Here is a 17077-nt window from a genome sequence, read left to right as displayed (position 1 = left end):
AAAAATGGACAAAGAGACTGAGGCAAAGAGAAATAGTTTTCCAGGGCATCATTTTTATTTGGGACACAGACATATATACACCAGAGTACAGGTCTTGTTCTAAGACTGGGTCAGAGATATTGATTTAGGAGTTATACTAATAGAAGGGGAAGTTAGAACAATGGATATGGTGCAGGAAGCGGGTATAAGTCAAGAAGATCACGGGGCACAAGATGGAGCCTCAGAGTTGTACACTTTTGAAAACAGTTCTAATGTTTTACAGTGTGATGGGTAGAGGACACAACTTCAAGATGGAGACTGCAAGAAGAAAGTAAAAAAGAAGAGAAAGGCCTGGAGAGAATATCGCCATCAGAACTTAGAGGAGCATTTAATGGGAGAAGAGGATGGCTATTGCCCAAAGTTCTAGGTGAAATAAGAGAAATAGGAAAAAACTTGACTGGATCAGCATATATGAATACCATTGCTGATTTTTTGTCAGAACAATGCAGGAAGTTGCAGAACTACAAATCATGTTTTAGGGAGTAGATAGACCATGTAGTGGAACTGGTAGGAGAAAATAGACTGCAGGGAAACTGAAGGGCCATAATTTTGCTATAGTGAACAAAGAGCAGATAAGTGCAATAAGGTTAATAAATGACTGAAATCAATTTTCCTAAAAAAGAAAATACATAGTAGCAAGATGGGACAGTGAATATTTTAACACCATTTGTTTATATCCTGCTGTTGTTTCTCTTTTCTGCTTCTTAACAAGGCAAATAGGAAAAATGTAGTGGACAAAGGATATAGTTTTCATTATAATTCAAATAGCTCTTAATTGTTTTCTTGATATGATATGATATGATATGATATGATATGATATGATATGATATGATGTTCCTTAAGGAAAAGATATATTGCAATAATACCTTAGTATGTAAGAACACTTTAACATGAATACATTTTCCAGTTGGCAATGTGGTTGCTAATATCAGAGAAAGGTCAGTCTTTCGATGGCAAAGCCTAACTTCTAGCAATCTGCCTAAAGTAAGGCAGAAGGAAAGGCATGTCTCATAGTTGTTGTTTTTTTTTTTTTCCTACTCCAGTATGTTACCTTTGTTTCAAGTAGCCTTTGCTACAACTCATGTGAGCAGTGTTGATGGAACATATGTATTCAACTCCATCCTAGGGAAATAATGCATACATTTAAAAATTATTACAATCAGCAGAATACTGTCTGAAAAGAGAGCTTTCTTAAAATTGTGTGTCTGTAGTATGTGGGGTGTATGTATGCAGATGTGTAGACCATGAAGTTGTAGGGAAGAATATTTGAGTGTCCTACTTTATTATCATCCCTCTGGATTCCCTGCAGGTTCACTGAACCTGAAGCTGCCATCCACACTGTCTGGCAAGCTAGCCCCAGCAATTCGCTGGTGTCATGACCAACAGGACTGGGGATACCAACATGTATGACCCGGACCCTCTGTTTACCGGGTACTGGGGAAATCTGCTCCTTTTAGGCCCTTAGGTTTGTGCTTCTTTAGGCTAAGGCATCTCCCCAGCACCAAGGAGAGTTGTTTTTTTTTTTTCTTTTTTTCTTTATGTCTTTCCTTGTGAAGTTTAGTAATTTTCTCTTGACTGTAAGAGAAGGAAGACCTTAATTTAGGCATATGTTAAAGGAAAGAAATCCAACACAATGTATTGCAAGGCTCTAAATGTAAAACATGTGTTATATTATAATAGTAAACATCGTTCCATTTTAATCATTATGTGGAATATATTATTAAAGAATAAAATAATAGAAATTCAAAACAATTCTGTAAACAAATTAGATTACCAGTTCTAGTATCAAAATCAAATATAACTATACAAATAGAATTTTAATTTTTTTCAAACATGGTTTTCTCTTTTTCTTTTAATCAAAATATGGTCACATCTGTTTTATATCATAAATGAGTAAAATATGTCCATAAAGCAGAGGAAATTGGACTTTATTATTTTGTATTTATTGTTTTTTTTTCTTTAAAGATCATCTAGAAAAATATTTCAAATCCCTTTTTGTCATAGTCAAAATTAAAATTCTTTTAAGATGCCAGCCTAGTGGGTCAGATCTATACATCTGAAACATTATAACATCATTGGAATTGTGAATTAGGAGTGAATGTTGCTTTGAATATTATAATGCAGTTTTGAATTTAAAATAAGAATGTTCTTTGCTGAGCTTTCTGGGCATCAAAATGCTGTAATTGTCTTAGGGGTTAAGGTTGGAACCACTGTTGCATATATATCATGGAGAATTCATAAAATCCCAACAGCAGAGACTGGGTCAATCCATTCCTGTGAACAGGCAGTGACCAATAGGAAAGCAAGACGAAGATCCAAGAAATCTGAGGTAAGGCATCTCCCGAAGCCCTGTCAAAGTGGAAATGATACATCTAAGGTGTTCAGGGTAACTGGTCCAGGGGCTTTATGATTTTTTTTCTGATAGGAGGCTTACCAGCATAAAGACAAATAAAAAATTTTCCAGTCTCTCTCTCTTTCTCTTTTTTTTTTCAACTCATTTTACCAAGCTGCTGACCGAGATACAGAACTGAACGGGTATTCCTGGAAGGCAAGGTAAATGATTTTGTGCTTTTTACAACATCAAATTTGGAATTCAGACTTTTGATTCATAAGATGTAAGATTACATCTTCAATAACTAAAGTAAATCCCTATTAGAAAAAAAAAAAAGTGTCTCTATTGGAAGAAGGCCAGAGCAGCTTTCTGGAATCAGAGGAAATTTAACAGCTTGTAGAAACATCTCTGCACATGTCATTTTATACAATTTAATGACAAATGAAAGATCAGCATTTTGTTAATGATTAAGTTTATCTATTCCCAAGAAACCTCTAAAATTTATTGCATGATTAGTATCATATAGTTTAACTTATGTACTTTGATCAATTTATTTATAAATATATATGTAATATACTTTATAAGTTAATATTTATAATATGTATTATATATACATGTATTTCTGTTTAAATGGTATTTTTGTGATCATAATTTCTAATGATACTCAGTTTATATCCCTTAAATGTATAACATATTAGGAAGCAGTAGCCTAGTATTTGTTATTTTCCACACAGAAAATAGGTAATTAATTTCTTGTGTCATCAATGTATTTCTTGTTGTGTTTCTTGTTGAGCATAATACTGATACAGCTGTATATACATATACAGCAAAATTACATAAATGGAATTTCCAACTCTATGTAAACTCTCTGTGTTATATATAAGTATGTGTGTGTGCATGTGTATCTCACAGAGAGCATATGAAAGGGGGATTATATGACAGAGGGATTATATAAGATTTATAACCCAGTTTCTTGGCTGTACAGCTTGATTCTGGTTCTGTACTTAAAATTATACAAGTTTTTCCTCTCTACTAAAAATGAAATTTACCTGAAAGATTCAGCAATACAAAAGGAGATTAATCACATACTTTTCTTCAAATCCAAGAACTTTCCATCACAATAAAATGCTAAAGCGTTCTTTCATCTCTTCATATTTTTTTGTTATTTTAAGGACTAGGGAGGCTGAGAAATCTCCTCCAGATGTGATGCTCATTTAAGGAGAAAAATAAAAGCCATAAGCATATGTCTACCTCTTTAGAAAAACCCAGACTCTAAATATGAGTTATTATATAACTTTCATACTCATATTCAACTACTGGTTTCAGTTAAATTCCTTGAATTAAATTATTTGAAAGGAAAAAGTATTTAAAGCTGCTAAAAGTTGTTTCCCATCCCCAATTTTCACTGTGATTCAATTCAAACCAGAACATTTAAAGTCAGTAAATTTGTTTTGATGTTTGCACAATGCCTTGCAAATGAAACCTACTATTAGTATGTACTAGTGTATAGTTATGAGTGAAAAGTTGTTATGCTCACTTCTCCTGTATAGAAGCAGTGTTCACTGATCATTCTGGTGCATGCTATTATATAAGGGTCAAGATCTCTAAATATTTAACAATTATGTCTCTTATTCTATAGGCACTACAATGGCAACCACAGTATGTTTCATCATCTGGGTGTTATTCACCACAGATACTGTGTGGACTCAAAGTGTGAGACAGGCCTATGAGGTCCGTGAGCCAGAGGACTGGGATGTGGATGACTATGACTGTCCCAGGGAATGTTTCTGCCCTCCCAGTTTCCCCACTGCTTTATACTGTGAAAATCGAGGTCTCAAAGAAATCCCTGCGATTCCTTCAAGGATCCGGTATCTCTACCTTGAAAACAATCTGATAGAAACCATCCCTGAGAAGCCTTTTGAGAATGCCACCCAGCTGAGGTGGATAAACTTAAACAAGAACAAAATCACCAACCGTGGAATTGAAAAGGGAGCTCTGAGCCAGCTAAAGAAGCTGCTTTTCCTATTCCTGGAGGACAATGAGCTGGAGGAGGTGCCTGCCCCACTGCCAAGGAGTTTAGAACAGTTACAATTAGCTAGAAACAAGGTGTCCAAAATTCCTCAAGGGACCTTCAGCAATCTTGAAAACCTGACCCTTCTTGACCTGCAGCACAATAAGCTGTTAGATAATGCCTTCCAAAGAGACACATTCAAGGGACTCAAGAATCTCATGCAGCTAAACATGGCCAAGAATGCCCTGCGAAACATGCCCCCAAGATTACCCGCCAACACCATGCAGCTGTTTCTAGACAACAACTCCATCGAAGGAATACCTGAGAACTATTTCAATGTGATTCCTAAAGTGGCCTTCCTGAGACTCAACTATAACAGACTGTCCGACACAGGTCTCCCATCGAGAGGTTTTGATGCTTCATCCATTCTAGAACTTCAGCTGTCTCACAATCGGCTCACCAAGTTTCCCCGAATCAGTGCTTTCCTGCAGCACCTCCACCTTGACCACAACAAAATCAAAAGTAAGTGACTATCAGGGTGCGTCTATGATCGAAATGTTCATCAGTATAACCTTTGAATCAATGCTGTGCTCCCTGACCAAAAAGTAATAAGCTCACATTTTAAAAAGTATTTTCGGTTATAATGACTATCCTTTATCTACTCACTCCAAATGAACCAAGAAGTCTAAATCCTCAAACTCAAGGTTGAAAAGTAGAACTTGGTAATCTAATGTGCTCTTTTCTATCAGACAAAGTAAAGATGTCAATGTTCTTTTACTTTTAGATTCTGATATTTCTGCCTCTGTAAGTATAGTTATTTTATTCCTTTCTTTTCTTTTCATTATTTTCTTCTGTTTAAACAGAGCCCTAATGGCCTCGAACTCAAAAGCATCTTCTTGCATGGGCCTCTTAAGTACCTGCTTTGCAGGTTGTGCTACTTAAGTGAACAAGTTTTTCATGATGCAAGTTATGGTCTTCTATAAGTGAATTCCTTACCCAACACAAAATCCCCACAGACAATTGGTGTCAGATAATAATTTAAAGTGATTTTAAATAGATACCTGTTTGTGACATGGAGATTACACCCTGAGAACTTGAGAATGAGGGTGATAGGGGTAAGGAAGCATTGTTGAAAGAAATTTGAAGAGCAGAGCATTCTGTCTTTCCTCTACTGAATTTTTACAGATTTTTGTACATCTTTATATTTCAATCATTCTCATATCTTAGCATCAGATTTTTCTGTGAGCTTGTGAAATGTTTCTGGGTCCCCCACACTCCTAAGGGATTATGAATTGTGAGTCTAAGTTGGAGCCTAACTGTAATTCTTGAGTTATCCCAAGACCTTCATGTGACATTATTAAGCAATTCTACAAAGAAGAAACTGAATCTCAACTGGTTACAGATATTTGTCCAGTGACAAAGACCAAACGCACAGCCATCAGGCCTGAGGCCAGTACTTCTCATATTACATGAAATGAAATCATTTCTCCTCCTTTAGAATTAATCATAGTTTAAGGCCTCCGTATACAATAATTGAGAAAAAATTCTTTAAGTCATACTGTAGCTACATCAATAGAGGGCAACTAAAATTTTACACATTAATGAATATTTCAAGTATGATCATTTCTACATTCCAAAAAAATAAGTATAAAACAAGAATTTCCCCAGCTGGAATTATTGGACCATAAGTATATCATACTGTGTTAAAATAACTACTAATGTACTTAGTTCCTCTTGCCACATTATCCCATTGTTAATAGCATTGTTCCTAAGATACATACCTTTTACATTAACCTAAAGAATTTACCAAGAACTGTCTTTTTACAGTATGATAAAAGTATATTTATCTCTTCTATACATAGTAAAAGACCTAAAACGTGGTGGGAAAGTATATAACTCTTCAGGTGAGTTACATCCTTGCATCCTTTAAGAAACACAAATTGTAATTTATGAAAATATAACTAAAATTAGAACCCTTATTTCTTATATACTATCTATTGAGTAATGCTCTAGTTGTGAGGTCTGACTGTGATAGGCAGAGCAAATGAGATGATGAAAGGTGCACAGTCTCCACAGTAGATAACAGATCCAAACAGAAGAATGTTCCAACATTCCCAGGTGGGAAGATGAAACAAGCAAGAATGTGAGAAAAATAAGTTTAAACACAAAACTGCTCTACATATGTGACTCATTATATCTATCAAGTTACATTCACTTAGGCATAAGGTTTGAATAAGCATACTTACTCTAATGATGAAGTATTCCATGAAGATGAATGTGCAAGCACAGCAGAACACAGATGAGAGTCTCCGCCCCAGTTGATCGTTCTAATTAGGAACGAACTCTTGCTCAAAACAATTTGAGAAAGGCAGTATGACATATGGATTCATGTTTTAAATCAACCTGTACAGACTTATCTAAATTGATAATCTAACATCCATTCTTTTTTGGAATTGTGCCCCTAAACCTCAGAATAGCTGTTGTTGCCCAGGGGTCTGATCCAAAGCAGGTGTACAATTTCTTCTATCATGGCCATGTGAAAAGGTTGATAGGATATTTCTTGGCTTCAATCCTTTGTAATTCAAATATTACTAAATGGGCTCTCTCCAATTAAATATATTTAACTGTGGTGATTCATGGCTATAAGTACCACATATGGAAATTTACATTAATTTCACTTTTACAAACTTATATATCATTTCATCTTTTAAGGAAACTTTCAAGCATATTCCCTGATAGTAGGTTATTCCCCTGCCACCATCAATCACCAATCCATCCACCCATTTGTTACTTTTTTTTATCCACACACTTCTTAACAATTTTCTCAATACAAGGTCTGAACTGTTGTCTCCATCTCTAATCCCCTGCATAATATCTGTCATATACTATAATTATAGTATAGCAATTTAAACAAGTTTTGTCTCACCTGTAAACTTAGAAGAGTGATATATCATATACTTTGGTTTCTCTTACAGTTCTTTACTTTCTAATGTTCACTGCACTAAATATAGGAAGATGTGGAGTGAGGAGACAGTAGTAACTAAGTCATACAGTTTTTCAGCATTATATGAACAAAACAGTTATGAATATTAACATGCTCAACAATGGCTTGTATCTCTATCTCTTTCATACACAAAGTCACTTGCTATTCATTAGTACCTGTGTCTCTCTCTGAGCTCTAGTCCTTCCTGTGTTCTGTTCAGTCATCCGTTCTATCTTGGACTCCATAGGTGTGAACATCTCTGTCATATGCCCTACTGCCACTCTGCGTGCAGATCAAGATGCCTTCATTCATGGACCCCAACTGAGCTACCTGCGTCTGGATGGAAATGAGATCAAGTCACCAATCCCAATGGATTTAATGTCATGTTTTAAGCTTCTTCAAGCTGTCATTATATAAACATATCCTCACAAATCCAAACTTGGTTCAAGAGCCAGTGTGTGTGAAATTAAATCTGGTTACTACTCTTAGATCTACACAAAGGCACTCACATTTCCACTTGCTCTTGGCCACCAATTTCAACTGTGCAGCTTCTGTTTTGCTAATCTAAGATGCTTCCGCCACTGACACAAAGGTACAGCTTTATCCGTTTGCTTTTCTTTAAGGAAGAGAAAACAGACACAGAGTTGAAATAGATTTTTCAGCTCAAAGGTAGTTATTTTTTCTGTCTCTCACAGTTATTCACATCAAATAATTCACTTACATTGTTACACACTGAAAACAATTTATTTGTGTGTGCTTAAATTTATTCCTGCAGGGGTTGCATTTGCTGGGTAAGTGCGGCAGTGGGGAAGAACTGGGTAGACCTGAAGAAAATAAACAATTAAGTATTGCTTGATTTTGATTGTAATGAATTTAGTGCAAATGATGAGTGGTAGAGACCCATGCAAGCTTGGCATTTAGCTCGGGAGTGGGTATCAAAGAAACCAAGAGCTTTGTGAAGAGTCTTCTAGTCAGTTGATCTTAAATAACAAAGCAGAGATATCATCAGTAGTTCGCTGCCATTTCCTAGTGATGTTTTTCTTAGATCTGGCACACTATTCTCCAAGTAAAATCCTATATTTTGCACTTATTATAACACATTGCTCACAAGAAAATGTTATTTTAACAGTAGAAAATTATTCAAATTGCAAATATGCAGCTCTTCATTGGACCATGATTGTTGGATTTTTCTTAATAAAAAGAGCAAATGCTTTCTAACAAAACAGAAGTATAATACTTTTTAAAGACCATTACTCTTAAATTTTATTTAGGGACATATTTTAAATAAAAAGTGTCATAATATAAATTATTTTTCTCACATAAAAATAAACAAATAAGGTTTTCCCCATTATGTTTTTCTTCTTTTTCTCTAAAAAAAAGAACATCAGAAATATATTCTATTACAGGACATAGTATTCCCATTTTGGATGGATGAGTGTAGAAATCCCCTGTTTTCATTATGCAACTAAGTATACTTTGCCTTAGCATTCTAATTTTATATCTTATAATTAATAAATAATGAACATGGAGATGCACATATGCCTTTTGATATGTTTTCTAAGCAGTTTCTTCAACACTACTAGGAAGTTTGAACTTTTCCCTATTACAAGGATCATATATGTTTGTGAAACACTAAGTTAAAGAAAATCTAACTGTGCCTGGGAAGTTAGCTCTGTCAGTAGATTACTTGCCCTGTAAACGTGAGGGCATGAGTTCATTTTGCAGAACCAACATAAAAAAATGGGGTGTATGTGACCTAAATATACTGCATGCACATATGGAACTGTCAAAAATATAAATAAGAAGAACATGGCTATACTGGTGGGTGCTTATGACCCCAATGCTGGGGAAACAGAGACAGGTGGGTCATTGGTGCTCACTGGCCTGCTAATATAGACCATTTGCTGAGTTCCAGCTCTATGAAAGTTTTTGTCTCAAAAAAAGGAAGTGGACAGCATTCCTAAAAATGACGTCCAAAAGTTTACCTCTGATCTTTACACATAGGCATACACATGTGCACTTGCACACAGGAACACACAGAGAAAGTCCAACAGTTTCTGATACCCCAAAGCGCCTCCAAAACTTACATTATTCTGTAACATGAATCCTCATGGGAGAATAGAGTACGCAACACTATCTATTTATTTTCATACCAAAACTTATTTAGGATAAGGGGAGAAAAAACAATTAATACAATTGAACATATATTTTTAAAAATGCAATCTGAAGGTAAGAAATCAAAATTAATACAATTTTTTAACCTTAAAGCATATAAATAAATTATACAATTTATGTCGTATTTATTTAGTTCCTAAAAATTTGAAATATTGGACACCAGCAGACTTGGAAAAAATAACACATGTAAAAAACATACAAGTTTAAATATTTAAAATCTTATCATTTGAAGATAGTTCGCAAATCTCTAAAATGAATAGTTTAACTTATCAGTTAAACTTAAAATGACTCATATTTTAGTTCCAGCAAGTATAGCTTTTCTAAAATGACATTCTGTCCTTATCTGCAGTGTTGCTTTTTACAGTTTCAATTGCCTTTTGTTAACTGTAATTTGAAAGCACTAATAGCAACATTCATATTACAACATCATAAAGAAAGAGGGCTGGGAAGATGACAATGGTTAAGGGCACTTGTTTTTAAAGACTGTCTGGCCTTCCTTGGTTCAATTCCTGAGCCACCCACATAACCTAGGTGCAAAAAGCGATACACGTGTATGGTGTTCATTTGCAGTGGCAAGAAACTTTGGTGCTCCCATAAACATACATGTGCATGCATGCATGCATGCACACATGAACATACACACACATGAATGAATATATAAAAATTGTAATTAATGGAATAAAGAAACTAACTATAAGTTTTAAATTCTGCATTATTTTGAGAACAATAATGAACTATCCCATTGCATGGTATTATTTCTTCCATATGAAGCATTTCTTTGTCCAGAGTATTCATACCATATAACCTACCCACCTTTAGACACTCTGTAATCATCTGAGTTATCAGATCTGCCATCACAGTGTCATATATTCATACCCAAGAATCACATACTCAGCAGAGAAACACAACCTCACAGGCCCTACGTTGTCCTCACTTCATTTTATTCTGTAGGCACTGTGACATCTCCCATCATTATCAGGAAGGTCTGTGAGAACAAAGCTGTACTGGGGAAGACCTCCACATGACTTTCATTATAGTATTTTTAAATCATTGCTCCCTCTTCTTAGTTGCTATTATGAATCTCTTACTGAACCTAACATAAATTAAATGTTGACATATGTATGTATGTATGCATGTATGTACAGGACACAATATACTTATAGTTTTGTACTGTCAAAGGTTTTAGGTATAGGTTGAGTGTGTGAGAACATACCCTTCACAAATAAGAAGTGACTACTATATTCATTCAGAATTTCCCAGTAACATTTTCTATCCCTTCATTTTTTTTTTTCTGGAAGTACAGTTCACCAGTGGAATAGTTAAAGTAACTAATTGTTGATGATTCAAGAGAAAGAAGATAAAAAGTATTCCAATATAAAATAGATTTGTTTTGAAATGCTTCTGGCAGATCTTTATGACTCACAATTGCTTTCTTTCCTTCTTTTATCCTTCCTTTTCTTTTCCTTCCCTTCCCTTTTCTTTCCTTTTTCTCTTCCTTTATCTCCTCTCCTCCCTTCCTCTACCTTCACCTTCTGTCTTTCTTGTTTCATTATCTTATTTAGTTCAAGGATATATTGAGCAGCATGCATATGCCGATGCATATACACATCAGATTATATCATACAGAGACGATCTAATTAATTCAGCTTATACGATGCAAAAATTAACTGAATAATTAAAACCTATATAGAATTTTTATCTGTGATAAATGTCAAAAAGAGCTTCAGGCTGCAAGGGAAGCAGTGTGCATGATTTAAAAGATGGAAGGATTTTCTAAAGATGTAATCACTAGGGCTGGAGAGATGGCTCAGAAGATGCCCGTGAAGCCTAAGGACCCATGATCCATTTCCCAGTACCCACATATCCCAGATGCACAAGGTGATACGTGTGCTGAAGTTTGTTTGCAATGGCTGGAGGCCCTGGCACTCCCATTTTTTTTTCTCTCTCTCTCCCTTTCTCACTCTCAAAAATGAATAAATATGGGCTGGAGAGATGGCTTAGCGGTTAAGCGCTTGCCAGTGAAGCCTAAGGACCCCGGTTCGAGGCTCGGTTCCCCAGGTCCCACGTTAGCCAGATGCACAAGGGGGCGCATGCGTCTGGAGTTCGTTTGCAGAGGCTGGAAGCCCTGGCGCGCCCATTCTCTCTCTCTCCCTCTATCTGTCTTTCTCTCTGTGTCTGTCGCTCTCAAATTAAAAAAAAAAAAAGAATAAATAAATATTTACAAGAAGAAACAATGACTAAGGAAACATAAAACATGAAGGTATTTAGCAGCACAAGAGGGGTGAAAAGGGTTTTCCAGGTAGAATTTAAAGACCATAATCCCTAGGAACCATTTAGAAGTTGCAGAGGTGGTTTTAGGTAAAAGGTATTATGTTTGTGATTGTTAACATCATATAGTGGGAAAAAAATCAACCAAAATACTAAAGTTGTTGAGGTTAGATTCTAACTTCACCCACTTAGTAAAAAAGTGGTCTAGTTTAGAACTTTAAAATTCTCTGTAACTCAGTTTATTTTCATCTGTAAAATAGGGACAAGTAATTTTACCTGCCGTATGGTGAGGGTTAAATAAGTGACAACACTGGAGAAGTCTGGAAGGACCAAAAAAAAAAAAAAAAAAAAAAATCGAGCAAGCAAAAGAGAGAGAGAAAGAGAGATTTGGAATAATAGGAGACTGCTACTTGTGCTATAAATAGCATTAGACAAATAGTAGAGCCTCAGTGGGCAAACTTGTTAAGATTTGGTAATGGACTGGGGAGAGGAACAAGAAGAGAGAAGAGGCTGGAGAAGATGGCTTAGAAGTTAAAGTGTTTGCCTGCAAAGCCAAAGGACCCAGGTTTGATTGCCCAGGACCCATGTTAGCCAGATGCACAATGGGGCTCATGTGTCTGGAGTTCCCTTGCAGTGGCTGGAGGCCCTAATGTGCCCATTCTCTCTCTCTCTCTCTCTCTCTCTCTCTCTCTCTCTCTTTCTCTGTCAAATAAATAAATAAAAATATTTAAAAAGAAGGAGGAAAATGTTAAGGTTTCTGTCTCAAATAACAAAATGCATGGCAGTTCATTTTTCTAGTGAGACATGTTCATAGAAGGTCATTTTATTTTTGGCTATTCAAAATGGCTTTGATTTAATTAACTGTTGAATAATATTTCTAATTAAAAGATGTCTATATGAAATTATAAACAGGACATTTTTTCAATCAATCTAATAATCTTAGAATAATGGGCATGGGAAGAATGATGTAGTGAGACTGGTCAAGGGGGGAAAAGATTAGGAGCATGCAAGAGAACTAACAAATGAAGCTATGAGAAGTGAGCTAGTCTTCCTGTCTAAAATTTCTGGACATATTTACAAAGTTATGAATTTTCTAAAGATTTTAAATGATATGCTACTCTTTTTCCATTGTGGTTCTGATGCAACCATCATAAAATATTAAAGTGTAATAACAAAGAGAAGCTTAAACCATTTTTTAAACATACATATTTAGAGGACAATTTGATTGTCATAGTATATCTATTTAAGAAAACTATAGTGGTAAATTCTCTCCCCCATGGCCTCGCACACATAGGCTTTTGACCAGGCTTGCAGCACCAGACATGAATTCCCTCCTGTGTAATGAGCCACAAATCCAATCAGAGAGCAGTCAGTTGTCCCTATAAGAGTCATGTCACTATGATATCAGTAGGCACATTTTCCCAGTTTTGCAGCTTGTAAAATCTGTCACTAGATTACTTTGTTGATGACTTCCACCCCGCCCCCAAAAGCCTGTATAGCACTTTCTAACACTATAACATCTAGACAGCAAGGAGGAAGATTACAGCTCAACTCCAGTTTGATTTCTCAGTGTCCTGCAACTGAAGCATATGGTATCTTCAGCAATAAGGTCTTATCATCTAGTGCAGGTGGGCAATCAAGAGTTCTGCCACCAGACCCTATTGTTTTGAGTGGTCAGGACCTCCCTGTCAAGCCATTTTTCTAAAAAAAAAATATTTTTTTAATTAATTAATTTATTTATTTGAGAGCGACACAGAGAGAAAGACAGATAGAGGGAGAGAGAAAGAATAGGCGCACCAGGGCCTCCAGCCTCTGCAAACGAACTCCAGACACGTGCGCCCCCTTGTGTATCTGCCTAACGTGGGACCTGGGGAACCGAGCCTCGAACTGGGGTCCTTAGGCTTCACAGGCAAGCGCTTAACCGCTAATCCATCTCTCCAGCCCAAGCCATTTTTCTAAATGATGAACTCTTAAGGACAGACAAGCATACAATAAGCAAAGCCAATAGATTACCCACAGAATGGGAGAAAATATTTGTGGGATATCCAGCTGATAGAGGCCTAATCTATAGAATCAACAAAGAACTCAGAAATCGAAAAAATAAGAAGTCAAACACCCCACTTACAAAATGGGGCAAAGAGCTGAATAGGCAGTTCACAGAGGAAGAAATACAAATGGCAAACACATACTTAAGAAAATATTCATCATCCCTAATCATCAGAGAAATGCAAATTAAAATAACTATGGTCATCCATTTTGATAATATAATTAAAACACCAAACAAACATGTTGTCTCTTATATGTGGATCATAGATACAAATGTATAGACTTGTGTATAAGCTGGAACCAAAACTCAGTAACAGAGGCCCATAAGCTAGCAAAAGGCTATAAGAAAGGGAGGATAGGGAAGAACGTTAGGGCCTGATATTGTATAGATGTAATTAGAAGAACAGATTGCAGGGAGGAGAAAGGCCTAAGTGAGGTCAGGGGAAGACATTGTATATAAAAGAAGGGTGGGGGAAGAGGGTCAATCAAAATTCAAGATATTCTGAATAAGACATATGAAAATCTACTTTCTTGAATCATGGCACATACAGAAGCCATAGATTGTTGCTAGAAAATTTTCAGTGCCAGGAATGGGATACCTTCCAGTGAGTTGTTGGCTAGGGAGGTCACTGTTGCCTCCAAAACGTTATAGGTTTTGGCCGAGGCCCTTGGTTTTCTATGAGAAAGAGATAGTAAGACCCTATTGCTGAAGACTTCACATGCCTGAGCAGCAAAGTCACTGAGAAATCAAGCTGGTACTGAGCAGAAAACCTTCTTCCTGTAGCCCAGCCAACTGAAAGCTTGAAAAAAAGCTGCACTGTATGCAGCCTTATGGGAGACAGAAGTCATCAGCGGTGAAAACAATGGACACTGGAAGCCTCAAGTTTGGCCAGACAGGCCAAATGACTGAATGAGTGCAATACTGGCATGTCTGCTCTGGGGGAAACCGATTGTTCTCTAGTTGGACTGAAGGCCCACTCTATGGGAGGGAATATATGCCTGGTACTGAAAATCTAATCAAAAGCCTATGACAAGGGAGAGCATGTGTCTTAGGGATGTAAAGCCTACTCTTGTCTTGAAAAATGCATATATTACTTTCACCAAGTTGCCGGGAAAGCACTACACTTAATGTTCATTTCATATATTAATGCTAATCTCACTTCTGGTTAGAGAAGCTTCTCTTTTCAGATGGTGATGACCACTGGCATTACCCGAAAGGTAACATAGTGTTGAGAAAAAGGGATGGATAAGTGTCCAGCACTGAAATATCTTACACCTTCCAAGGCTCAGGGTCCACTGCAAAAAAGGTAGTGGAAAGAATGTAAGAGCCAAAGGAAGTGTACCACTCCTTACATACAACTGTCTGGACAGAAATTGAACTCGATATCCAAAACTTCGTAGTGCCTAGCAATACCTACATAAGACCCTCATAATAGGAGAAAAAGAGAAAAAGATGATGACACAAAATTAAAAGAGAGACTAATGGAGAGAGGGAGGGGATATGATGGAGAGCAGAGTCATGAAGGGGAAAGCAGGAGAGGGGAGGGAAATACCATGGTTTTTTGTCTGTAAGTAGAGAAGTTATATATATATATATAAACACAATTTTATCTATGGCCTTTTTAGAATGCCACATAAACTTGATGCACAGGCAAGAAGAAAAGTACATAAATCAAAGGAAAATAAATTTGAAATTATAGAATCTCCATTTATAAATCATGATCTTAAAATATAAGCTTCTGTAGTAAAATCTCTGTGCCAGAGACTGTTTTCATTGATTTACCCAAATTCTTTTTAAAACTAAATAGAAAAACTTAAATGGAATAGTGAATTTCTCTTGTGACTTCTTTGAACAAAAGTAGAATCAAAAAATCTAATTAACTCTCAATTCAATAAAATGTTTATATGTGTGTAGGATTGTGCACGTGTATACGTAAGAAATTGGAGGGCTGGGGAGAGAGCTCAGTGGTATAGTGTGCTTCCTACACAAGCAGGAAGGACAGAGTTTGAGAACCAGATCCCACAGAAACATCTGGGCATGGCCATGTACACCCATTATCCAGTGTTAAAAGGAAGCAAAGATTCCAAGGAATGACCCAGGCTTATGTAAAATAACCAACTCTGTTCTCAGTAAGGAGACTCTGGCTCAAGTAAGAATGGGCTGAAGAGCAATGGGGTGAGAAAACCTCACTTTGGCTCAGGCCAGCAAGGGTGAGCCCTAACTTCACAGGTAACACATGGGGGTGCCACAAGCTGAAATGGATGCACATATACCACATAACACAAACATGTGTACACATGACTATGTGTGTATGTGTGATAGAGAGGCTATAAAGAAAAAAGGCAGATTTTCCCCCTAATTTTATGATCAAAACACAGCATTTCATATTTTGGCACAAACATGTGTAGAGACTTTTCTCCAGTGAATATCAGCCAGGTGTCCTACAATTAGTCATTGCTCACAACTGATGATGGCAGTTCCTGCAAGCCTACGCTTGAGCCCCAGAAGAATGAGTTTCTGTTGCCCCTTACACCTCCCAGCAACCACTGGAGTTCCACGACTCCCTCTTTAGGCATCTTTTTCTATGATTCACAGACATCTATCTTATTTTGACATTGCAAAGGACACAGAAGAAGTCTTTAGGAAAAGATGCATTGGGTAAGGAGGGTGATAGAGGGGCATGGAGTTCCAGAGCAAGAGTAACAAGGGGCGCCCAATCCAGGTACACTTACCGTTCTAACACATAGATGTTCAGCAATTGGACAACTCTCCAAAGCTCGCGCTTAGTTTTTCTGTACCTTATGGAGGGATGTAATGATGAGTGATGGTTCATTTTCTGCTAGTGGTCACCTCATCCTTAGGTTCCTCCTACCTCAATAGAGATTCAGGAGAGGAGGTGAAAGTCCCAGACCTTTAAGCATAAGATGGGTCTGCTTGAAAAGTACCTATCCCGAAACTACCAGGAATTGACACTTTAGAAAAAGATACTTTCTTCCTATTAAAAATTTAAGGGGGCCTGGAGAGATGGCTTAGCGGTTAAGCGTTTGCCTGTGAAGCCTAAGGACCCGGGTTCGAGGCTCGGTTCCCCAGGTCCCACGTTAGCCAGATACACAAGGGGGCGCACGCGTCTGGAGTTCGTTTGCAGAGGCTGGAGGCCCTGGCACGCCCATTCTCTCTCTCTCCCTCTATCTGTCCTTCTCTCTGTGTCTGTCGCTCTCAAAT

The 17077-nt window shown here is 36.9% G+C and overlaps 1 protein-coding gene across 1 annotated transcript; it reads left to right on the top strand.

Annotated features, from left to right (window-relative positions):
• Positions 1 to 2509: 2509 nt before the first annotated feature.
• Kera (keratocan) lies at positions 2510 to 8607 on the top strand. The gene is made up of 3 exons (XM_004650170.2): positions 2510 to 2592; positions 4011 to 4904; positions 7613 to 8607. The coding sequence occupies exons 2-3, from the start codon at positions 4019 to 4021 to the stop codon at positions 7780 to 7782; spliced, it is 1056 nt and encodes a 351-aa protein (XP_004650227.1). The 5' UTR covers positions 2510 to 2592; positions 4011 to 4018; the 3' UTR covers positions 7783 to 8607.
• Positions 8608 to 17077: the final 8470 nt, after the last annotated feature.

Source organism: Jaculus jaculus, chromosome 6, assembly GCF_020740685.1.
Source record: "Jaculus jaculus isolate mJacJac1 chromosome 6, mJacJac1.mat.Y.cur, whole genome shotgun sequence".
Classification (NCBI taxonomy): domain Eukaryota; kingdom Metazoa; phylum Chordata; class Mammalia; order Rodentia; family Dipodidae; genus Jaculus; species Jaculus jaculus.
The sequence above is the reverse complement of the archived record's forward strand: the minus strand, read 5'-3'. Positions and strand labels throughout refer to the sequence as shown.

Coding starts and splice junctions, on each gene's coding strand:
- Kera (XM_004650170.2), top strand. CDS start 4,019: ATGGCAACCACAGTATGTTTCATCATCTGGGTGTTATTCACCACAGAT. Junction 4,905..7,612: donor TGACCACAACAAAATCAAAA/GTAAGTGACTAT, acceptor TGGACTCCATAG/GTGTGAACATCTCTGTCATA.